Below are 26,691 nucleotides of genomic sequence, written 5' to 3' on the forward strand. Positions count from 1 at the left end.
CTCCACCCAAAACAACCATATGCAATTTGTAGAACAAAGATCAGTTTCTTTCCGAGACAAGATCTATGCGTCTGCCATGAGGTGATATTCGACAATTGTGAGGCTGACATATGCCCACCAACTCTGTTCCAGAAACATAAATCTGTAATGCTCTGCTAAACTGCGTGTCCTTCAGGATATAAAATGTTGTGAATTAAACTCAATGACATCATACTCAAGCCTTTGTGCCAGTGCATTTGTCTTTAGAGCTTAATGCCCCTCCTATGAATAGTTGTCTTCATATACTTGACAGTTTCCTAGGAACAGGGTGGTTTGGGGAAAAGGGGAGATGATTGCATGAATTCATGAATAAATGAGAGTGTGACTTGCAAAGGGGAGAGTGAGACCTGTTAGTCCTCTAGTGGCTATGTTTTATTAAACAGCTTTCATCTTTTCAGCTCAGTAAGAATTACTTAGCCATCGGGTCAGGACCTGGTGATGAGTAAAGCCACAGACGACATATTAGACAATCAATGTAAAAAAAAAAAAAAAAAAACTATGAATATGGAGAAAAAAGGAAACCAACGGTCAACAATTTTGTTCTGGTGAGAAACTGACTTTACCTAAATTTAAACCAATTTTCCTCCAGGAGGTAGGCTGATTTACAAATCCCACTAGGAGAAATATTGCTTTGGAAACAGTTTTTAACAGCACGTAATGTTTGCTACCAGGTCATTCCTGCATAATGTGTCCAGAAGAGTATTGTTCAATAGAAACAGAGCTTCTTTTTTTTCCCCCACGACTGTCATTATAACCTCTTTCACTCAACATTTCCGTCCTAAAGCCACAGAGCAAACCTCGTTTTAAGATAACAAATTACCAATGAAGCTAGCTATGCTGGCATCACAAAACCCAAAGGAGTTCTTGAGTAGCACTAGCATGGTCAGAATAGGATGAATCACATCAGTGTGTAATCTATTTTTAAGCGCCACAACTGCTTAAGCTGTTCTGCCTTTGGCCTCTTCATTGTCCCATCCAACTTGTTTTGATAATAAATATTAAAGACTTCGTTTAGCCAGTGTGTTCCCATTAAGATACAACATGTTCTTCCAGGGAGTCCTGTCTTGTCTAAGTTAGCCGTTGCAAGGCTATCATCACCTCATCTGCACTTGGAGATGTGACAGCAGTGGGTTTGGTTCAACCCCCCGCCCCCTTTAGGTACCTCGTTCCTCTTACAAAACTTGCAGAGATGGACAGAAGGTGTTTTGCAACATCTTTAAATGACTACGACTAAATTTTGTGTTTGGTGTTAAAATCAGTAAATTGAATACTTAATCTTTAGCGTACACTGACAGAAATACGAGTGTGTTCAAATGAATTTGAATATCCTTGAAAAGCTAAATTTGTTCACATTGTGTGTAAAACTGGTCAAGACACACAGGAAACCTTTAATGGTAATCAAAGGTTTCTGTACCAAATATTAAGTTCTATTTTTTATATTGTGTTAAATATTTATTCCATGCAATGAAATATAAGTAAGTTTTTTTTTTTCTTTAAAATTACACAATGTTATTTACTGAATTTTTGGGATGATTATGTCTCATAGCTGAGGAAAATTACAAACCTCTCTTCTTGGTAAGTGGGTAAACTTATCAAATACTTATGTTCTCCATTGTATTCAAGTTATATTTACAAATGACCTAACTTTTTATTAATTTTCTATCTTAAAACAATGTGCTGTTGTGCATTCCTGTACTTGTGTTTTGAAAAGGAAGCATTTATTCCCATTTAACAGATTCCTGAAGAAATGCTACTTTGAGTGCTGCGCTAAAAATCTCAAAATGCTTTTACATGACAGATGCCACTTCATCACACTTGATATATGAATTATCTCGAAAGTGTAATCGTCTGTTTTAAGTCGGTCAGAAGTCCCAACATCTAACTCTGTTTCACTATTTTATTTGACATTTTATAAAAGGTCAAATCAGTGTTAAAATAACATAATTAACAGCAGCAAAGTCATAGGATACATTTGGTTTTATGGAAGCACAAATGTATTTTTTTAGTTTGAGGTAAAAGGACGTGATGGGATCAAAGTGTTGAAAAGAAATACAATTTACTCTAAAGTGGTAGTTGTGTGTTGAGGAAGTGGGGATTGCTACTCAATGCAAACATTTAGGAGCATATATATATATATATATATATATATATATATATATATATATATATAGCAGTAGCAAATGCAGCCATGGTCCACTGCATCAAGGTGAGACGAGGAGTTGGGATAGCATCTCCTACTGACACAGAAAGCCTTTGCATCTGACAGGCCCGGAAGCCTTGGCCCCATGCTATCTATCTCACACCGAGACCCAGGGAGCCAATAAAGGCTAAACTGTTACAGAAAGGTTTTCCTGGTTAACGTAAAAAAAAAAGAAAAAAAGAAAAAAAAATATGCCCTTTTCTATTTTCTTAGACTTAAAAATGTACTAAAATCACACAGAAGGGAGAAAGAACACTGAAGTAACAGCATCACTCAAGTAATGAGGAGGAGTTTTCGTCTCAAAAACAATCGCTTCTATAAGAGACCATTACATAAGGACCATGCCTGTTAGTGTCATTTTAGTAAACAATATGGTCTCCATGAACCTTTGAGAGTCCCTTCAATGGCTTACCATTAAGTCATTTAACTGACCACTAGTACTGAAGGTCAAACATTGAGCGCAATGTAATCTGGTGAAGTCATGCCTTTAATGCCTTCTTGCTATAAAAACACAGAAAAGCAAGCATGAGCTGATCTTTATAGTTCTCATTTACTCTTTATTCACACACTTGGATGATTTCTGTAGCGCTTTAAAGGACTTAGTATAGATTTACATTGGCATAAAAAGTCACACCGCTACATAAATTTGGCCTAATGACACAAATTGCACACTTAAACATAGACAATAAAGTACTTCAGCCAAACATTCCACTAGTTCAAATGATTTCCTGTTGGCCAGTTAAGGACCTTTTCTTAATAATAATTTGTAAAATGTCTTTTTTCTGACTCGACCAATTAAGACTATTTCAGCCTCGGCTTTTATATCTTACTTCTAATGAGTCTACAGTCTATGCCTAAAACTGAAATAGTCAACATAATGCGAGAACTGTGGAGCATCTCTGTAGGAAATTGAGCATATTTTAATAAAACCACCGCTGAATGGGAAGAAATGTGTCTACAGTCAAAGCGGCATTGCGCAGAAATGATAGAATTAAATCGTTGTGCACATCATCTCCATAATGATCTGTAAGAAATTAAAACACAAATGAAATGAAATTACAGCAGCGGTTTTGAGAGGTGAATCGCAGCACCGGCGCGGCGTTAAATGAAGACAGTCTTTGAAATACGGCGGTGCCTGGCACAGAAGCGTGCAAAATATGAGGCTCAATGCTAAGCACCAGAATAAACAGACAGCAGAACATGTGTGACAAAGAATCAAACTGCCTGCAGCAGGGGCAAACTGGACAGATAAGGGCAGAGACAGGAAGAGCCAGAAAGAAGGGAAGATCAAATTTCATAGTGTGTGTCTGGTTGAGCGAGATGACGATGGCTATTTATAAAAACATCATCTAATGTGACCTGTAGTAAATTTCACCTGGTTTTAGACCAAAATGCAAAATACACACACTGAAGCGCTTCAACTCCCAAGCTATTTTTGGGACATTCGTCTCTCCATAATTTCAATGAATTTTCCTCAAGAGGCAAAATCTACTGGGTGCTATCCCTAACATATCACTAATATATAGAGCACGGGAGGCTCATACTTTTCCAAAGCGGCCACATAAAATCTGAATATTAGACAACCACTGTCTTTTCTAGCAAAACACGATCCCAGTAGGCCACAAAAGCAGCTTCATCATTCAACGCTGTTGTTTGCAAATGTCGCTTGATTTATGGGCATACCAGGAATGTGCTATATTATATTATATAATTGCTTAGCAGTTTTTCAAAGATGAACATCATTATCTAAATGTGCATCCAGTGTTTTTTTGTTTTTATCTGCATTACTAGTGTTAGGACACTCATTCAGTGAATCCATTCACATCGACAGTAAAGGCCAGATCTGCCATCCACTATTCATAAGAGAGCTCAGGGATTTCCTTGAACTTTTGTCACCATGTTCAATGTCTTGTTCTTAAAACATCGAAACAAACTGTACGTGATTCAGCAAAATCGCTCTAATGAAATTAACTGTTTTACTTACATCAACAAAATGGCTAATTTGTATCAATAACTTGCACAACATCTCCTGATCAATGATGCTAGTTTCTGTTCTGCATCCATTTACTTGAGTCCACTTCAAAAGGCCAACATTTTTCCCCGTCGGATTTGGACAGCCCATTTGTACATCTGCCAGCTTGTCGCGCTTTAGTCCGAGTGTCTCCACGTACGCATTCTAGTCTGTGAACAAATCACTCCCTGTCGTAGTGTCGTGCATTGGCTGCATATCTGCAAGCTCCTCCGTCATCTCGCAGTCTTCCGTTAATCCACAGACAAAAATAAGTAAGTGGGAGGTGTCGTAGACATCGCAACTCTCATCCAGAACCAAGAAAAACATTTCAAAATTGTCTGTTTTCTTTTTGGAGCTGAAGCACCAAGTTCCTTGCAGCGTTCTTGATGTCGTTACAATGCCTAGACAGAGAGAGAGACACGTTTGCAAACTCGCCTCGTTTCTCAGGGTAAATTAGCGCTGCTGACTCCATCAAACTCCCAATCATAGAATGTCTTACAATATCAAGCCTGTCCTGAGTGCTGCATCCCTTAGAGAGTGCAGTATTGGAAACAAACAAAAAAAAGTCTGTCGCTTTCCAAGTTCAGCTAGATGTCTTGTACTTCTCCCCGCAGAATAAGAATCAGCCTGATTCTTATACTGCTTTTGTGTTCAAAATCATAATCGTAATCATGGCGGTTACAACTCTAGCCCTAAAACACCACTAAAAATATGTATATATTCTGTACGCACAAAGTACACAGCTTCGTGGCCGAATTCAGAAAAAAAACATTTAGAAGTTTATGCCTTGCTAGAGACTCTGCATTGAATGCCAGTTTTTTTTTTCTCCTTTACTCTTAGGTGACATCTAAGTGCTCAGACCTCATTTCTTGAAAGCCGTTAACCACATTTGCAAAGGAACGCAAGTGTAGAGATGACGTTAAGAAAGCAATGATGACCTCCAAACTAAAAGCCATATCATTGCATTTCATGCGTTTATAATAAAGTAATGGCATTTACGCTCCTTTCATAAAAGCTTTTAAAAGACTATTTTGTAGTTGCCTGCTGCATTACTCAAAAACAGTCAATTTTTCGTTTACTCTGGCTCTCTCTGAAGTCCTTCGCCCTCTCTCAGCAAGTGACTGGGGGGATTCCTCTAAGGATGTTTAAGTATGCATATGCCTGCTTGATGAGCTTTGTCCCATTGCGGATACAGCGGGGTTGAAGGTCAAAGTGAAGATGAAGGGCTTCTTTTAGCTTCATTTACGTACGAGTGTGTGAACGGCTTGGGTGGATTTATGGCATCCGAAACATTGTCTTTTACTGAGTGGCTGCACTTGTCCTTTATCTCCGGGAATGTCCTAGTCTATGAGCTACACGTGTCTTTCTTATCTTTGGCCTAGCCTGGTGTCAGGTGACACAAAATGCAAAGAGGGAAACAATGGTTGTACAAGTGCAAAAACACAGCACTAGCACAAAGGAATACACACAAACGGAGACAATAGCGGAAAATGTGATAAAGGAAGAACACGAAACATAAGTACAGACAACGAGAAATTAGAGAGAAGATGTTGTAAGTAACAGGGAGTGGAATAATAATAGGTTAGCTTTATTCTTTTGTTATGGCCTCACCAGCAGGATGTGATTATAAGAAATTCTGAAGTGCTTATACATGCAACGGCAACTCACTCACTCAAATATCACCTCAATGTGAATTCTCACATGTTTATTGGCAAGGCATTACAAACTGTTAGGTTTTAGAAGATTACCTCCTGTGACAAATACTGTACAAAACTCAGACATGCAAAACAGGGTTTTAGGTTATTGTGAACATTTGTTTATGCATGAAAAAGAATGTAGCTACTGACTTTCCGAAACTATAAAGATTACAAAAGAAAAAAAAAAGAGGGAAGCTAAAAAAAAATAAATAAATAAATAAATCTCAAATAAATCTAAAAATAACAGTGAGCTATCCGAGGTCATGCAATGTCTGTGTGGGAGTCTAAATGTATTCTATACACCTTTTGCTTGCGCATATTTCTTGGAGCATTAAGATTAGTTAATATATGTGTGTTTGTGTTTCTGAGTTTGTGTGTGTGGGTGTGTATTCCAACCAGATAACTTTCCTTACCCTCAGGTTAAAACATGATTGGCCAGTAAATGTCAGACTCCATACTTGCTGGTAAAATCTTGAATTTGAGGATGGCAAAGTTATATTTTTACAGCAAAATGAAGTCCTTTAAAAATAACATAACGAGCACAGAAAAACAAAAATAAATGTTCTGTGTCTCAAAAAACATTAATGATCAAATAATTAAAAAAAGGGAGGATGCATGCCAGACCATAAAGGAAGAACTACCTTCCCTAACATTGTTATTTCAGTTACTTTATTAACATTCTTGCTTGAAAACTAACCGTTTTTTTATTTATTTAAACAGATCCTCGGGTTCATTGCCAAATTGTTTATAAGCTTCAGTGATCAAGTTCGATAACCTTGGTTTCTTTTAAGTAAAGACCAAACTTTTCTGAAGTATTTTAATTCTGTTAAAGATTAATGGAATTAATTCCTCGTAGAAATAATTCAGCTTCAAAAGTTATCAATTACCGTCAAGGATTTGTGAACCGCAGGAATAACTTGTAGCGAATTCAGAGGTGTGCGTTGTGGAATGGTGAGAATGATTTATCTTTGAGAATGAACAATTATATGCGGCTTTAACGCTCTCCTCGGAGTTACACATCACGCTTATTTTATATTATTTTATTATTATTTTTAGTATTATTTTTCCGGTTACACGATGCATCAAACCATATCAAATGCGTCGTCTACTTAGAGTTAATACGCGCGGCCGCACGGAGATCTGAGAAGCTCGTCCCATAAACTCGACCAACCAGAATAGTTTCTGTGACGCTTATTAAAAACTCAACAGACACGAAATGAAAGAGCTACTAAAGCCACATTGGCAGCATTGAATTAAATCTCCCGTTTGTTGCACATCTCTGCCAGCAGATTACCTCATCATGTGGGGCCGGTCCAAGGCTGTATGAGGGCTGGAGCAGAATCTGACTTAGGGGTCCCTTTTGTTGCTAATAATATCAGCACCTCTAACAGCTTCTGTGTTAGATTTAGTGAAATATGGGAGAAGGGAGTAGTTTAATTGGCCAGCCTAAAAAGCAACAAGTTATAATTGCAGTGGTGCCAACCATTGCTTGACTAGGAGGTTGTGCCTGCGCTCAAAATTAACAGGTACAGTAAGGATCAAGTTAATATAGAGTACTTAGCAAATCCACACATCTGCATGCAGTTTATTTTCAGACACTCGCATGAAAATACCAATGGGTTAATATAAAGCTGAAAAGTCTAACAAACACACGCACACACACACGCACACGCACACACGCGCGCACACACACACACACACACACACACACACACACACACACACACACACACACACACTTATATCCTCTCCTAAGGCTGCTGTCATTCTGGAGTATACCTAGCACCAGTGCCAGGAGGTGAAAAACAAGTTAATTGCAAACACTGTACCTGTTACAAGCTCTCTGATTTCCACATCCCCGGTCTTCCTAAGCAGACGGACCAAAGCAGGAATCCCCCCACAGTTCTTCAGGGTCACTTTGTTCTCATCATTGGCTTTGCCATATACCAGATTCCTTAATGCTCCACAAGCGCTCCGGTGGACTTCACTCATCCTGTGATCCAGCAGATCAACCAGCAGCTGGATGCCTCCCTGTCTACGGATCTGAGATTGAAAGACAGATTCAGTTAAAATTCATTTTTTTTTTTTTTTTGTCACAAACGATTAAAAATAACCAATAAATGGAAGTCATCATTTATCGGTGAAGATAACAGATAAGATAATTTATGTCCAACAAATATACATAAATTTGAAATCTAGCAAGAAAATTCCATGTAAATACATCCTTGAATGCACAAAGCACATAGCCAAAAAAAAACAAGAGGTTAATCACGAAAGCCCAAGTTTCATAAACAAACAAAGACATTTAAATCTGAAAACAGAATTCAAAAAGAATATTTAACAGCATTGGTGGAAGTAAAACATTTTCTCGTTTAAAAAAAATACAACTGAATTAATAAAATCAATATTTCCACACAAAGGTACAGTTTTCTAATGAATGACCTTAATTAAAACAATGATATGAAAGGATATGAAAAAGTCTTTATAGACATGAGTGGCTTTCTTATGCATTAATCAATTATATAATTTCTGAAGTGAGAGTCTTATTTAGCCAGTAGTTTCACTGCCCTGACTGATCACCTGATTCAGTGCCTTTTGATGTTTAACATAAATATTGCTCCACCGAGACGTTATTTAACATACCTATAATAAATTTCTACCGTGTTTACTGTTATTAAAGCTTCTCAAATCCCTCAAAAGAGAGTTGTTACCTAAACTTTTCATCTGTGTAATCTGCATGGAATTCTAAGAAAGTCTACTATCTACAATGGCACCAACATTTTCTATAATCATTGGCTTTGACACAAACGTACACTGGCCCAATCAAAGACGGGCCAATTTCAAAGCATTAGATACAGCTATAATGCAAAGACATATTTCTTTAAAGTTGTTTTTGATATAGATCAGTACTCTGTAAGATTGGGGACCGAAACTGCAACATTTGTTACATTTTTAGGTAGTGTGACATTTGCTTTCACGTTGCACTGTGATAAACAAACTAAACCCTTTGAGCAACCTGTTTAGCGCCTCGCTTGTGACAGCACTGCCCCAAGAACCACTGCAGAAAACAAACACAAAAAAACCTCTGAATAAGACCATGAGCACGACTTCCTTCTTTCTGAAATGTAAACAAACGTGGAGTGGTGTCAGATTTGAGAGGAAGGTAGTGGTAAAAAGTGTGCATATCCCTTTTAGTAAACAGAGTCCACAGAGCTATCTATAGAATTGCGTGTGTGTTTGCTTGTGTGTGAGCGTGCGCAGGTGTGTGTGTGCATATATGTGTGTAATTAGCCTCCAGTATCTGCCACTCTCGCCAATCAGATTAACAACCCAATGTGGGCTAATTAAACATAACATGACACAGCTAATGGCTTTGCCTTGACAAAACTAACACTTAATTACACTGATGAAGGAAGGAAAAGGAGTTTTGATTTAGTAAAATAAAAATCAGAATCCTTTTCCTTTTTTTTTTTTTTTTTTGATTATTTGACTCCAAATATCGTCTCAATTTATTAGATTTCTTCACATAATTGTAGATGTCCTGAATGTGGAACCTATGGTGAAGGTAAACAGTAAGTACTCGTGATCTTCTAAGAGTTTTGGTTGCATGACATTGTGCAAAATATTCAGATTTGTCCAAGATTTAACTAGGTTACAAGGTAATGCTGTGCTATTACAGTACAACTCAATATGCTTATGGGTGTAGATATTTTTGCATCTGCTAATTTCAGGGTCATACACAGTACTGGAAAAAAAATCAACAAAAAAAGGGAAACAATCTACACTCCCTTTAAATTCTAGGGATTTATTTGGCATTTTTGAATGTGAGGGTTTCAAGGTATAATTAGTTTGCCACAAAGTGCCACATTAAATTGATCTCTGTTAACTTTGTGTTGTGCGACTTTGCAAGGTTTAAGCTAGAATTAGATAATTTCATAATTTGGTAAATATCAGCTAATTTACAGTTAAAAACACTAAATTTGACGCAGTGCATTTTCTATGATTGCAGACCAAAAGAACAGCTGGATTTTGAAATAAATTGTAATTGCTGTCATTGCACGTTTATTAGTGAGCAATTTAAATACAAACAAATGAAGTGGAAAAAAATTATTTGTCCACAATTTTGTTATTTTCCTGTTATTAAATAAGTGTCCAAAATTATTATCGAAATCTTCAAAAAGGTGTGCATGGGATCATCACTTAAAATAGAAAAGAATGTTCAAACACCCAGTTGGACACTTCGCGGGTGACGGTTATTATTTTCTGCTGATATGACACTCCATGTGATGCTGAATCTGTGGCAGATACAAAATGCAATGTTTCCTCTTTTAAGAGAAGTGAGAAAGCATGACCAATTAACACCAGATGCAGCCTCACTTCACTGGCTTTCCGTGTAACAGAAGACATTTTGCTAAATACACACAAAGTCGCAAACATTCCCAAATTGAGAGAATTAAGCAAACCAATCTGTAAAAAATTTATGATTGTGCCCCGAATCTCTGAGAGGACAAAACAGCTGATGCTATTAGCCCAGTGGGAAGCACAATGAGGGCAATCTGGCGTTGCGCATAAAGCCTTCCCCCTATGGTGCGACACATAATGCTTTCCGCCCATGGTGGAACACATGTTGCCTGCACTCTATGGTTCTTAACATGGGCTTTCTTCCTATGTTCATTTTTAAATCCTCCCACATCACTTCTCCACTGCAGGGATTTTTATCAACCACGGGGAGTCAATGAGTCGAAACAGCATGTGTTTGGTCCAAACAACAGGGGTGTAGGGCTAATCACCAAGACAGGCAGCTGTTATCACCAGGTGACTTGTTGGGAGATGGATAAATTAACTATTGCAAGGCATCACAAAATGGTAAAGAAGAAACCGGTATTTTTATGGCTTCAGGGTTTTTCCCCCCACTCTCTTGAATTGGACTGCATGTGGAAAAAAAATAAAATAAAATAAATATAAAAAATCTGATTTTTCAAAGTTACTTCCATCATCATCAAACCACTTCTGTATTATTCTCCCAGTGGCCGTCACCAGATATTGATCATGAAATGCAGAAAATAACTTGTGTGGGTAGTGTGACAGTATGTCCTTCTGCAACACCAGTTGGATAGATTTTGATATTTTTGAATATATAGACAGTCTGATAAATACACTACTATGTCAAAATTCTTCAAATAAGGTGAAAGCATTATGGTTTGGGGTTTGTTGTTCAGGTAAGAATACATGGCAAGTTTAGTGAAGTGAGGATTAATTAGATAGGGCCATGTTTGACATCATTTTCAATGACAATCTTTAAGACGACGAGCCATGGGCGAGTCCTACAGCCTGCCAGTCACTTAAAAAGCACTGTAAACAAAGAAGTGCCCTAAGGAAAAGCACATTAAAGTCAAGCAGTGGTCTAGCTAGTCTCCAGAATCCAATCTTAAATCAAATCTGGGCAGGAGATGAAGCTTCAAGAGGATTTATAGAGCTCATATGTGGGCTTTGACTGGGTTTTTGCAACACCTCCGAGTTCTTTTTCTTCCTTTTAAAGCTTTTCCATTGTACATTGCTTGGGCATTGTTCCCTTGTATGACCCAACAGGCTGTTGATCGATGGCCTCACATCTAAGATAGTCACTGATTAGCACCACTTCTTAGTGTAACCACTGCCACAAGCTGTTGCTTTCTTATGACCAACGTTGACCTGGATCACAAGGAAGAACTGTTTGCATCAGGAACTGAAGACATGTTCATGGAGATTAGAAACAAATAAAAATGCTGTGCTTGAGAAACTGCTGAGAAAGGTTCACTCCAGATCTGCCCAGTTAATAAAATACTGTAATTTTCCACCTAACTAAAAAGTCAGATTAGGCATTTTCTCACTGTTGCCACTTTCACATCAACTGTCAGAAGTTAAACAGGTCATTATCCTGCATAGAGTTGTACTTTCAAATTATACTTTAAACTCAATCTATAAATGCTGCTGCCCGCTCAGTTGAGCAATTTAGGTCATTCCAAATTTCAAATACTTTTAAAGCTTCTTGCATCCTGCTTTACACCTGCATGCCAGTGCTGCTTGTACTGATCACTGATCAGCTGGTCTTGGTTTGCGAAGCAGTCATGAACACTGCTTTTTAAAAATGTCACTATTAAGATGATGACATTATGGAATATGTTTGCAGTATTACTGATGAATTGTGGGATTTGTGGAAATGATTTGTGGAAATTTGTGACCAAAAATATTCAAATCAAAACCAAAAAGATGATGAACGCCTAACGGATGTGATTTTTACACTTACTTGACACTGGATATTTTTCCAAACGTTGTTCTTTTAGATGCAACTTTCTAAGCCAACATGTGCAGCCAGATTAATTTTAGAGAAGTAACTCTGCTTCAGTCATTTACTAATTGCTAACTGTTTACAAACTGTTCTGAACTTCAAGATTTGACAATCTGAATAACAAATGGCTCTATTTTTATGCAGTTTCTCTGATATATTTGCTTTTATATATCTGGTCAAACTTCCTGATGATTATTTAATCAAATGATACAAGTAGTAGCTGCCACCGCCACTGAATGCTTTTATTCTACCTTAAATTCCACTTAAAAAACTTCACATTTAACCTTTTTTTTTTCTTTTTCATAAATGTTGAATCTGTTGGGTGTTTTCTGTACACTGGAGGACAGATTTAATGTAATTTTATTACATAAAACACCCAAATTAAGAAACTTGTACTTTTTTTGAACTACGACTGACATGAGAATTTGCTCATCTAGGCATACCTACTTGTGTCCTCTTTTTGTCTGTGGCAGGATTAATACGTTACTTATGAAAAGACCTAGCAAAAAGCTAAGAGAACTGCCAAAAACATGTGCACCTTTTATTCCATTTCATCTAGCAGAGATTAGAGGTGGTGCAGATTGATTTGTCTTTGTCTTCTGCTGTTCAGCGGCGGTCACACCTATCGGTAACCCATAGCGACAACATTGCTTGGTAACAGTTAGCAGAGGTGACAGTTGGGAATGTGGGAATCAGAGGTGTAGCAAGCATAAAGCGTGGAAATTGGAAACACATGGTACAGAGTCTGGGACAGCAGAATGCTTTAAAAAGGATGCTTCAGTTACATTCTATCAAACATCACGGAGATATTTTAAGCATGTGTCACATCTTTTAACGTTCTGTAAAATTGCACAGTACTGCTCAAAACTAATGACACTGTTTAATTTCTTACATCTCTACAGATAGTTCCCACAAACCAGAAGCCATTTTGGTAGGCAAGCGCAGCACAAAGCATAGCTGAACTGTGGCTTCGAGACCAACAAATAGAAAGTATATGGATACTCTTGATCAACGTGCAAGTGAAAGATACAGTAAATCACTGCTTTTGGGACTGGCAGAGTAAGTACACAAGGTAACATGTCATAGCTAGTTTGGCAATAAGTACTAAAGTAAATATCTGATATTTATCTTAGTATTACACAGAGGTGAGTACAGTACTCAAAAATTGTGACTGAATAACAGCTGTAATACATCATTTTCACAAGTTAGATAGGAATAAGGCAAGAATTGGTTCTAAGCTTGTGGTTTGCTTAACGTTGCCATAGCAACCCCATAGCAGCTGCCTACCAACATGGCTGTCAGTGTGTTTCTGGAAGTGGGATGCTACATGTGAACTATGCATAGTAAATATATAAAATATGACTCACGCATGACCACAGTTTTGAGTTCTGACATAAATGTGAAACAATATTTGCAGAGAGAATAAATAAAATAAGTTATTTTGTAAAATAAAACATTTCAAATCGCAGCATACCAAAATAAAATATAAAACTTGGTATCTCATTTAATTACACTAACGGCTTTATTGATGTTAACAGTAAGCAGTGGCTCAATAACTAGGACATGTTTAAAACATCCAGGTCCCATTTGATTGTCTTCTTTCTGAAGACAATCAAATAAAAGACTGTAAAAAGTTTGAATAACATCGTCTTCTGGCATCCTTGCAGATGTCAAGAGGGTTTTTCTTTTTCTTTACCTGACATTTTTCCAAGGCCAACTGCTTTTTAGTGTCTTTCAACCATGGGATAATTGGGTTTTTGAAAAGTGTAGGAGCTACAAACATATTTTGAGTTTCCTAGACTCTATCTTACAAATAAAGCACATTGAACATAGCAATCTACTTCCTATTTATGATTTCCTGTCACATATTAAAATGTGTGATGATATAACATTTAGATAAAACAACATAGAAACAACATTGCACACAGACAATTATTGACCTTGAGTGAAATATTTCTGATTTCATACACATACAAAATATGACAGTAAGTGCTATGAACTTCCAATCATGAAACAGATTAAGGTGCATATCTATAAAATACTATATATATATATATATATATATATATATATATATATATATATAACTAATAAAATAAAAAAATAAAATTTGTATTATTTCTGCTAAGTTTCTGTAATCTTTAAACAATTATTGGTCATTTGAATAACTTCCGCACTATAGACAACTTTAACAAAATAAACTTAATGCAAAATAGAAAAAATGCTATTCCTATAGCGAAACAGCCATGAGAATGCAAATCTGCAGAACAATTGCTGCAGAATATACAAGAAAGAGCAGAACAAAGCATAAGAAATAGGGAAAAAAGCAGAAGAAAGCTACAGTCATGCATGGTAGAATTATGCTAGTCAAATTTAGCAAAACATGTAGCATAATTCAGCAGAAGTGGAAATTCTTATAAAACCTGAAATATCTGAAAAAGTTCAGTTGTAAAATGTTTGAAAAAGTGCAATAGTAAAATTTAGCAAGATATAGCATAGTTCAGAAGAAGAGGCAGAACATTTTGATATATGAATTGCTAACATTGATTTAAGTTTGCAGAAGACCTTTGTAGACAGTAAAACCAGTAAAAGCAAAAGGTTTCTGCAGAAAGAAAGACAAGAATGCTGACACACAAAAACAGAGCACAAGAGAGAAACATTGAAGAAATAGGAGAAGGTGTGATATGTCTGTACTCCAGAAAAGTTTGACAAAAAAAAAAAAAAAAAAAACGTAAGACCTGTAGCAATGATAGTCATAGTCCTTTAAAGTAGACATACGTGGCTCTGTGTTGATGCATAAATTATTTCTGTACAGTTACTAGAGTGCACACAAAAGTAACTGACAACAGAAAATTCCACCATAGGATTACATTGTAAACCTGAAAACATTCAAAAATCTGAATAAAACTTAAATCACAATCGTGGAAAAACCGTAAGAGATATTCAAAAGCCAAAACATTTGAAGATAGTTTACAGTCTTGTGACTTGTTTGAAAGTTGGAATTTCTATCTTAAAGTAGTAATCTGTGAAAAAGCAGAAGATTTTAGCAGAATGTTGTAGAATTTCAATGTATTTCAATGTGGTTGAAATTTGCACAAAAGCGCAAATATCTCAAAAAGTACAATAGTAAAATTTAGCAAAAGAAATAGCAGAAATCTCCAGAATGTTTTGATATATGAATTAGTAAAATTGGTTAAAGTTAGCAGAGCTAGTTAAAGACCAAAAAACGTAAACAGGATCTTAATTCTCACTGAAAATGTATGACTGTACAGTCGGTTACAGGCTTTAGTGAAATTTAACAGGAATTCTCTAAAATACTCATAGGGTTCAGTGTACCCTATGAGCCTTTCGGAAAAACACTTTCAAAGCCAACTGAGACAAGGTGTGTTAAAACTCAATTTACCTGAACAAACCGCTCGAGTTTTTCTAATCTAGGAAATCAATGGAAGTTCTATGTTAAATTGTTGCCAGCAGCAAGAACCGCAACCATTGTCTTTCTCTTGAACACAGAGAAAAAAGGAGGGTATTATCACTAAAAAGAACACAGTCTGATTTTTTTTTGTTCAAATTGCAGGTAAAAAGCTGGCCATTTAGAATAGGTGTGGTCACATGTTCAGTTAAACTTGCGATTCAGTCTTAACCATCCCACAAATGACGTGTACAAACAAACATCTACAGGCCATTTGTGTCTATTGTACAGAAAAAAGGGGATTTTCCCCCGACTTTACCTCAGAAAGGATCTCATGTCCTAACCTTTTATAAGAAATTGCTCAAATTACATCCTTGTTAAAATCTTGACAGTAGGTCTAAATTCAGTCAACATAAGGGGCATATTTAGAAAGCTTTAATTAGTCAGAAGCAGAAAATGTATTTTAAAAAGTACACCTTAATCTTTTCATATATAAGGAAGCTCAGAGATTAAAAAGTTAGTAAAAACAGCCATTGGAATCGTTTATTTTCAGGGTAAATTTGCTTTTGTAAACCAAAGAATTTTCACTGACACCACAGCATAGATTTATGTTCTTATAGCCACTCACTGGATGGATCTTTAACCAAATTAATATCCCATATCTAGCTTGGCACTCATTAGTCAATGTGATTTTTTTAAATTAAGGTCTGTTCACGAGATGAGTGAACCTGAATGCTCAACTTGGTAGGTCTGTGACATCTCATCTGTTTATTTATCAACATGCAGCAAAGACTCCATTGTTACAGATGCATTGTGTGTTATTCATACCAAAAGATTTATCATCTTTTACAAATATAGTTAAGAGCACTGTTGTCTCTTAATATACTGGGAAGATGTGCGCAAAAAAGTCATTTAAACAATTTGCATTAAATACTTGAATTCTGTCAGTAATTACATCAATTAAAAAAAAAATTAAATACTTGTGTTTCTTTCAGAGTAGCAAGGGGCAGTGTGTGGGAGTGTAATGAAATGTGATGCATTAAAAGTGATTACATTTTTGTACCTGAACATGTCTGTGAATGTGTGTAGGTGGGCAGTAGTAACTAGTAATTGAATTGAAGCTATGTCTTCCAATTTATATGTTCAAGTTTGTTTCATTCATCAAAGGTTTAAACTTATTTTTCCACTGTTTTTAAATATAATCACTATATCAAGTGTGATTCTAAAAGCTATTTTATGCTTATTTACAACTGAAACTGGCTATTTATAGAATAAAAAACAAGTTTTTCCTCACTATCTGACATCACTCAAAGAATTTTTTACACTTTCTTTAAACTCTTCAGTTTAAAATTAATTGACTTTTAAACTTCAAACGTTTTGCAAAAGCACAGATGAAGATGTTAAGATGTTGTAAGAGACAACATTTCAAGATATCAGTCGGATACTTAAAGCTTGGTCACAAATGGGTTCTTTAAAAGGATAGTGATCCTAAGTCTACCACCAAATTAGTCATACGGTGACTTAAGAACAGAAAAGGGAATGTTTTGCCTGAGACTCAAATCCCAAGGACAGAAAACTTCTGAACAGTTCTGAAAAGAGATGTGAAAACCTGACTTAGTATAAAAGGTTTACTAGAAGCAAAGATCAGACTATTGTGAGACTTCTGAGAAGTTGTCTCCCCTTTTTGTTGACATTTAGGAAACACAACTAATTTAAACTTAAATTGGAAAAAAGTTTTTTTTTGATTTTCAAGTCTGACAACTGAGAAAAAAAGTTGCATCTTTTTTTTATTGTGTAAGTAAGTACCTGCTTTCAGTTGTACATACACAGCTTCATACACACACATAATACATTATTATGCTGCACTCATTTTATTTTTTATTTCTAATGAGTTAGGCATTCTTCTCAAAAGTATATTTTACAAACTGAGAAAAAAGGCATCAATGACTCTGCCTACATTTACTGGTGAATCAAATATTTGAGGCAGAATGAGAGGGAGAATAATGTGCAAAGTGTATATTAAGTAGTAACAGAGGTTGGAGAGCTAGAGATCTGAATTTTAGAGAATTTGAATGAGGCAGTATGATTGGTTTTTAGCACCTCCAGTTTTATTAAAGGCTGCTTTAAAGAACTTTAAAGAAATTGCTTCTGGGAGACAAACCACCAGCTCTAGATTCAATTGAACCTTATTGTTTCAATATATCCAGTTCAGTAAAATGTACACTTTCAGCATGGAAATTGTGTTAAGTGTTATTATGTATAACATCACTAGAGAATTGACTGGTGAATAATAAACCTCCAATGCTTTTTCTGCATAATATTTAGAAGACGGCATTCACTTGTTTCCTTGTCAACAGATTTTCATGTTTTTTTTATCATGCATTTTAGATTCCCTGTCTCTGCAACATCAGTCATCAAAAATTCACCAAAAACTAAAAGAGAGCAAGCGCACACACGCCCGACAAAACTAGCATACCTCAGCTTTAATCTTGTTGTCTCCGAAGCACAGATGCTGCAGGTAAGCTGCAGCATTGGACTGCACCGATGGGAACTGGTGTTGTAACATCTGGATCACCTCTGGCAGCTCCGGATCTCTCCACCCAAACTCTCTGCGGAGTAACAGACAGAGGCACTTTGATTTCTTTAGCGCATTAACAAGGCATCCAGCTGAAACACAAGAGATTACCTGAGACACGTCCAAGTGACTCACAGATTTTCCTCCCAACATCACAAAAGTTGGAGACTTAGCTATTCACTCCCATGTTTACACAGCACACACAAGGAGACTCAGGAAATCAAAAAGACAGAAAGAAAAAGTCTCTATTTCTCTCTTTAGTCAAACAAATGCATTTTTAAAAGAGAGTGCTTTTAAAGAAAGCAACGCAGTGGGACTTAAATCACAGACATTACTTGATGAATGAGCAGTCGACCAAAACACGCTCATTTCCATCCGACACACAGGAGATAATAGATAAAACAATGAGCCAAGCAGCTTAAACAAGTAGCGACTTCAGCACTTAGAAGTAAACAGTAAGGGAAAAAAAAAAATAGAATAAAAAAAAACTCATGCTGTTTCCTCAGCTCCATCTTAGATCAAAGATGAGGACTTCATTCAAAAAGGCCTCAGAGGAAAGACATACAGCTTATTACCTAAAAACATACATGATCATTTTCTGACTCATATCCACGTCTGGAATGCTAATGTAAAACTCATTTAATGTGTTAAGCAAGAGGAAACAAGTGGGCAAGCCAAGAACATAATTGTGTACACTACTTCTTTAAGAAAAAAAAGAAAAACTTTGCTAAACTACCTCCGAACTACAAAAGGAACAAGCTAATTGCCGCCTGCGTAATTAGAAATGTATTGTTTTATGAGCAAGAATCAAACCAAAAAAAAACAAAAAGTAAAAAAAAAAAAAAAAAAATACTTGCAGAACACAGTATTACCACTGTTAGAAGACTGTCTGCTGACGGGGCAGCTTGAGTTATGTTCTGTACTCTCAGCCATTAGAAGTTTACACATCTCTGAACACAGTGGACAAAGTGAAATAAATGTTTTGTCCCTCGGTAGTACTCAGGAAATGGCCTGCTTTATTGTGTTATCCTGTGTTAATAATTGTTTTGCTACAGGCCCCCAAATGAGGAAATTATAAGTGTGCGCACACACACACGCACGACAGTGTTACCTCCACCTAGTGTAATATTTTCTCCAATAACTACTCTGCCCATTGGTCAGTATTTTTAAAGTGATTTGAAAAAATAAATAAAAGAGCAAAACAACGTATGTTGAAACTTCACTGCCCTCATCGATTGAAGTGTTTGAGGATTGATTTTGCTGTTTCTGCCTTTGTGGTTACAGTTCTGTGACAAAATGTGGGCTCTGTAATTCCCATCAAGCTATAATGATTAGTTTTACCCCGAAGCCCAGATCACCCAAACATAGAAAAAGAAAAAAAGTGGGCGAACTGACCTGCCTAGAGAGTGAAAATTGATGGGGTAAAGGACAACGTGAAACTTTGCATCCAGGGGGAAAATAAAGCCCCGGTGCTCTCATTTCTGGCAGATCAAGCGAGCGCGGTTTATGAAATGTCTGCAAAAAAGCACCACATTCACAGGGAGTAAACATGGCTCTCAAAGATAAAGCAAGCTCTAGCGTGGACAGCTCTTTATCTGCCAAATGATAAGTGTTCTTTCAGCACGAAAACACGACTGAAGGAGAGCGAGGGAGGAGGAGGGATTCCCAAGGCGTTTAAGGGATTTAGGAGGAGAGACCCTCAAACAGGTCTCCTTAAATCACAGAGCCAGATAGCATCAGGGCAGGTTGTTTGTTTATGTGTGTGTGATGGGTGTGTAGCAAGTTTAAGACAGCATCATTATGTGTGTTTCTTTTGTGGGCATAGTTGCATCAATGCCCATTGGTGTCTGCTATACTTCCTGTGTGTGTTTGTGTATTTGCAGATCTATTTATATTCATTTGTGTCTTGACTTAAGAGAATGCAACCATAGGGAGATGTGTTGATGTGTGCTGCTGTTTGCGTGTGTTTGCGTGCGTGTGTCATCCATCCCCTGCAGCCTTTCAGCTCTGTCAGTGTAGTTAATAGAAAGCAGAGTGATCTGCTGATAAGATAAGCATCATGGCTCGCCATTAATTAAAAACCCCTGGTAGGGATGGAGACGGCAAGCGGGGAAGAGAGAGAGTGAAACACAGAGGGAGAATTGGAAAGAGAGAGTTGATGCAAGTACCAGAGCGTTCAGGGGTTCATCTGGCAAGAGGAAGCTGACAGGAAGGGGGAGGTAAAAAAAAAAAAAAAAAAAAAAAAAAAAAGAAACTAACCCTCAAACAAGAGGACCGTCATGCTTGCACAGGTGCCAATAAGAACAATAACCTTGTTTTATGCAAACCCAGGTGACAAGCCACTGATGTGAAACAGCAGAAAGCAAAAAAAAAAAAAAAGAAAAGGAAAAAGAAAAAATGAAAAAAAAAAAAAAGCCTGCAAAGAGCAACAATTGCATAAAACAGAGTTGTGAAAAAAGTTTGGGACAAACATCTGAGAAATCTGCATCACAATGCATTGCTTCCTGCAAGGCACATTCTTCATATAACTTTCTCATCTTATAGCGTACGCTTTGAGGTTTGAGTCCTCAATGGACTAGTGGGAACGAAAATGAAGTCAGCCTCTGATGCCGCACAGAGCTCCGTGTTCCCGGTGAGACGGGTATGTTTTGCAATTTCTTGAGGCGTGCGGAGGCGTGATGCAGCAAAATACTTTAGTAAAAAAAAATAAAAACAAAAAAAAAACATTAGGTGTGGCAGAAGAGCAGTCTTACAGAGCGAGTAGAAAAGGCAGGTGGCAAGGGAGGACGGTGTGGGAGGAAGGGTGGAGCTAGAAACAGAAACTGCACAAAGTGAAGAAGTTTCTATGGGTGTTGGGCTTTTTCAGGTCAACACACAACACTTAGAGAATGAAGGACGAAAAAGGGTATTAAACAGATTATAAAATTAAGGTTTTTTAAATGATATAGTCATTGTTGTCCAGGATTTTGAAACAGAATTTTGTCTCTTTTTTCAAAACCAATCTTCCAAAGTCTTGCACTACTGCATTATTTGGCAAACAGTTGGACGTAACAACAAAATAATCAGCCAAAACATCAACATTGTGTGAAGAGCTTCTTCCAGCGGAATAAAAGTTTGTATGTCGACTACGTGGAGTAAATTCGTTTGGAGTCAATAAATATGGCCCAGAAAGTGTTTTGGAGATTTTACAGCTTTTAAAATGCAACAGCATAAAACATGTATATTTAGGAGAAACCAATACACCCATCACCCGATTGTGTATTAGGTTTTCATTTTTGTGAAATAATAAGACATGATGCCATAAAGAATGTAGCACTCCTCACATAGCCTTCCCACACATTTCACAGCGTAGCACGCATTTGACACAATTAGATCACCAGAAAAAAAAGCCCCCAAAAACTCAAATTTAGGTAATTGTATGATGGAAAACCCTTGGAGTGTTAAAGTGTGTGAAAGTGCTGGTAGAAAACAACTGCTTGGCAAACAGTTTATGGCTATTCATGAGTGCCTAGAGTCCTTGATAAAACTCATCACCTGATACCTATTGTTGGTCTATAATTATCTCTGCACCACCCCTTTTTAACACAGCTAACTTCTAGCAATCCTGGCTAACATTAGCCTAGCATTAAAGCGCAAAATCTGTAACAGCAGAATGTGAGTTTTCTGAAGACTCACACAATACGTCTCAACACAGACAGTGAAAAGGAAGAATTAGAGAGCCTTAACATTAATGGTGAGTGAGTTTAGTGAAATACTGGTGAAATCTAGTGTGATGCATTACTACACTGTAAAGTCAGAGCATTTTTAGGCACTTAAATGTCATCAGATTTCCTTAATGTTAATAAATACCAGACAAGGTACTCAGATCCATGTTGGAGTCAAAAATCCCACGTTGGAACTTTTCTAATGCTGTTGCTGCTCAGTAAACAAATTGTTGCAGGACCAAGACAAATTAGATGTCCAAAGAAGTAACAGGTTTATCTTCAGGACACATAAAGTACTTCTCTCATGCACACATTCAAAGCAAAGTATTGCACTAATTTCTTGACTGTTGTACAAATAACTCCACTGCTTCTCAGAGTAAAACAAATACCAAAGGTTGTAGGCAATATATGAAAGTAAAGAATTGAGCCTGACAGATACAGCTGTTAAGCTTTGTCTTGGATTAAAATATCCAAGTACTTTTGTAAATGAATAGTTTCAGTTATCAATGGTTTTAAAAATTCAACAAGGACCAATAATGTAGATGTTTCAACAGGATAAACAAACAACATTATGTAGAGCAACACTCGCTCTTATCCCCCCCCAACCACCTAATATGATGGATGATAGTAAATCACATTTTAAACATTAATCATTTAGGTCTCTGAGGCCCGTTCACATCCATCAACACTGACCACAATGAATCTGACCGACAGCTCCACACAGGAAGCCTGTCCCGCTGGCCTTAATCTGATTGGACAAGGCCTGTCATGTATGTTAACTGATTGGAGGGTCAGGAATGGGCAGCATCGCAGTGTGCATACCAAAGCAGAGACTAATTAACACCAGAGCATCAATCTTTATAAATGTTGAACAGAGAAGATAGAAAACATTTAGAAAACATAAGAAAGCTTTACATCTTGCATTTAGAAGGCTCCTTTTCTCAGGTAAAGTAAATTGTGGAGTTAAAGTCAATAACACATTTCACCAATTCAACAGATAAACAGCATAAATAGATTGTAGAGGAAGATGCCCAAATAGTAGCCCTAAGTGTTTTTCAGCTCCATGTAATTAAAAGTGCATGTTAATTAAGATGCTTATCCAGTGAAGAAAACAAGCCTCGTTGATGCCCCCTACTGGCAAATGCTTGAGAATATAGTTGCCAAACGCCGACTTGGGATTAGGTTAAAGTACAACTCAACTCAGCACTAAGTCTAATTAGGATGGAGTTTAAGGTGCACAGAGCTGTTGGACCTGTACTGAATGAAACACAGCTTGAGACGTTCACAAAGCAGATTGCCCAAAGGCAGAAATACAAGTGAGGACAATAAACAGTGATCTGATGCCTTTTGATCCATTTTTTTTTTCCCCCCACAAAATCTGTTAAAGGTTCTGGGGGCCACTTCTATTCACTTACATCCTAAGTTATTCCATGATTATTCAATTAGGTCCAAGACGTGATCGACTTCCTGATGATAACTCCAACGTTGTTCATCTGGACCCTCACAATTGTATAAATGGGGGGTAACTATTGTAATTGGTGTGTTTTGCAACATCACACACTTTTTTTTGTCATATTTTTGCTTTTACCAATCGCATGAAGGTGAATGAGATAGAAGTGTGCGAGAAAGACTGGAAGGAAAGAAGGAAGAAAGTATGCAAAGAGGGAAGGATTGAAGTTTACACGTAAGGAAGTAAGGAAGGGAGGATATGTGGGTACAAGGAAGGAAAGAAGTACACAATGAATAGAGGGGGAAGACAAGCAAGAAAGGGAAGAAATGTCACAATTAAGAGAAGGAAGGAAAAAATAAGGGAAGACAAGGACGCAAAGAAGCAGAGAGACGAAGAAAGGAACCAACATAAGACTACTTTGACATGAAAGTATGACATAAAGAAGGATGGACACAATGGAGCGGAAAGGAAATACAGAAGGAAGTATACAAAGGGGGAAGGAAATGTGTAAGGAAGAAGTACATGACTACAGGAAGAAAGGAGGAAGAGATGAGTACAAGGAAGGAAGGAAGGACACACATGTAAGAAAGAGGTGAGGGACATTGGGAATAATGTCTTGACTTTTTTTTTGTTTTCATACTTTTGTTTTTTCCATCTACATCTGGAATTTACTGAAATAAAATTCCAGACTTTTAAAAATTGCGTAGGAACCCTCCTGTCATGAATTTAAAAAATAATGTTTTATCCCGCTGCATCCTTGCATCCTTATAACCTTTGAGAGGTGAGGTGGATGAAACTGCCTAATTAGTTTCTCTGGCATTATTAGCGGAGATAAAACAGGCATATTTTAGGTTACTGAGGACATAAAGTGAGTGTATTTTGCTGTTTTTCTCCCGCCTTTGATTTAAACTTTTTGCAATTAAGTTGTTTTGAAATTTATTTATCTTTTTTCTAAATTGATGTCTCTGCCTTCATTTTATGCTTCAGGCCAAACAGCCAGGTCAAAACAAGATCCAACAAAGTCACTGCTAATTACAGCTGCACAAACCAGTGTGTCTCCTCACCCTGCTGTGATTTGACTCAAAAATACATCCTGCTGCTTTTTATGCATACCCTGCCATAGCAAGCAGAGGCCATTAAGTAAATACAGAGGCCTTGAAAATGATTTAAAAGTAATAAGTTTCAAGTTCATATTGAAAAAAAACGTTAAACATGCCCTGAAATGTTACAAAAAATATGACAAATGACTATAATGTCAACCAAGCTGGGTTTTGCCGTGTCCCAAGTGCCTTTTCGCAATATGGGATGTTTGCCCAATTTCAGTTTTAAAGAAATCTCAGAGTGGCCCTCTGCAGCCTCTGCAAGCGGCAAACAAATGGCATGGCACAGCCTCAGTTAAAGAGGATCAATGAAATAAAGAGGAGAGGGCGGAGGGATGAATGTGGTGCTCGTAATAGCTGGGCAGACAAATGGGTAGACAGAAATGGGTGGAGGAAACCCGGGATGAAATCCATCCCGAAATAAACAGTGGACAACAATCCGAGTCAGCGACAATGAAAACACTTCATCTTCTGTCGCCGTCCTCTTCCCACACGTCTTACCTACTGCTGCTGCTCTGTAAATGATGGGCAGATGGAAATGATTTAGGTGATCACACATCAACTCCTTCATTTGGACAAAGCGAGGCGAGTTGTTTGCTCAGTGCAGGTTAAGCACAAAATAAAATAAAGCGCAATATCAGACGCTGGCAAAGTAAACATAAGGCAAAGAAGTTGAGAGAGGAGAAATAAAGAATGGAGTGGAGCCCTTAGCTCATTTATAACACGCTGAAGGCTTCCTGTGACTTTCTACACCCTCCTGTCTTCCTTTTGTCTGCTCATACCACCTCACTGTTCGTCACTTTCTCTCTGCCCCTCCCTGTCTGGACTTCTTTTTTTTTTTTTCACTCACTGCTCCCAGCAACCACACAGACGAAGAGAGAGAGAGAAAAAAAAAAAATCAATATGCGTTCTCTGTGGCATCTTCCAGCTGGGTATAAGAGGCTCAGGAGGTTGAATAAAAGCGAAGAAAGGATTTAGTGAGTAGAATGAGAGGTGTTGAATGAGACTAACGTGGAATAGAACAGAAAGAGGAAGCAGAGGGAAGAGCTGATGAAGAGCAGAATTTAAGCAAGCGTTATTAAATCTTTGTTCACTGCGATAAGGTCGGCAGCAAGGCGCTGTAGTTGATAGCTGTTGTCTCAAAGCAAGCAGGCTCCACTACAGATCCTGTCTGAATATAGTGTGGTCTCTGTTTTAGACACATTTACCTGTATAGTTCATATTTGTCACAATACTAATACTGATGTTCAAATCACGTAGTTAAAACTGAATGCTTTCACGTTCGCTAGTTGAGCGCAAGTCTGCAGTCCCTACATGAACCAATTCTGGTTTATCAAACTTTTTTTTTTGTTTCTTTTTTTAAAGCCTCTATATTGATCATAGCGCCATGCATTATTTGTTATGTCATTGACTAGTATTTGCAGTCTGGCCTTTGCCAGCTCATTCAAATCCAATTTCTTTTTTTTTCTGTTCTTTTTGCCGTCATAAATTTCATTTAAATGCAGACAAGCTCAAAAAGGTTTCTCTCATCCACACTGTCATGTTTTACTTCTCAGAAAGCAAGTGAGAGCAATTTTGATACTTTGCCAATAGAAATAACATGTTAAAGCACTATAAGGTTACTGTCCCTCTAAATCTGTTGGAACACAATTTTAAAAAATGGTATTGTCAGTAGTTTGAAGTCCAACTCTGTGATGTTATTTTGGTTATAACTAACACTATAATTGCCTAACTACTTGGTCATCACCAAGTAAAGTCTTTGCTAATTGATCTGGTGTAAACTCTCCCTCCTTGTCTGCATCAGACAGAAATTAGGTGCAACTTCTATAGTTGGGGCACAAGGCTTCAGTTTATGTATTATGAGGCTGAGATCAAATTCATCATGTAAAGAAAAACTCCAGCATTGCTTCTGAAGATTTCCAATAAGTTAAATGAATGCATTCATTTAAACTCATGGATACTCAATGCATGTTTTAAAATTATTTTAGGAGTTTATGCCAATAAAAAGCCCACGAGAACAGATGAACTACTTTACTTAAAGTGGAAAGAGCATGGACAAGGTTCTGGAGCTGAAATTTCATACTTCTTCTGCAACTCTTGTGAAACGTCCTTTTTTTCCAAAGGAGTTATAATAAGTCTAGAATAAAATGAAATAGAAATACAATACAAAATGTATGA

General features: G+C 37.1%; 1 protein-coding gene across 1 annotated transcript in view; it reads right to left on the reverse strand.

Annotated features, from left to right (window-relative positions):
* The window catches only part of ctnnd2a (catenin (cadherin-associated protein), delta 2a), a 139,145-nt gene that overhangs the window by 65,305 nt on the left and 47,149 nt on the right, over positions 1–26,691 (reverse strand). Inside the window, exons 10-11 of the mRNA XM_015028331.1 lie at positions 18,161–18,293; positions 7,777–7,990 (exon numbers count right to left, since the gene is read on the reverse strand). Of these exons, the coding sequence (XP_014883817.1) occupies positions 7,777–7,990; positions 18,161–18,293 (347 nt within the window). The remainder of the gene's footprint in view (positions 1–7,776; positions 7,991–18,160; positions 18,294–26,691) is intronic.

This window comes from Poecilia latipinna, unplaced genomic scaffold (genome assembly GCF_001443285.1).
Source record: "Poecilia latipinna isolate Pla-1442-1.1 unplaced genomic scaffold, P_latipinna-1.0 Scaffold120, whole genome shotgun sequence".
NCBI lineage: Eukaryota > Metazoa > Chordata > Actinopteri > Cyprinodontiformes > Poeciliidae > Poecilia > Poecilia latipinna.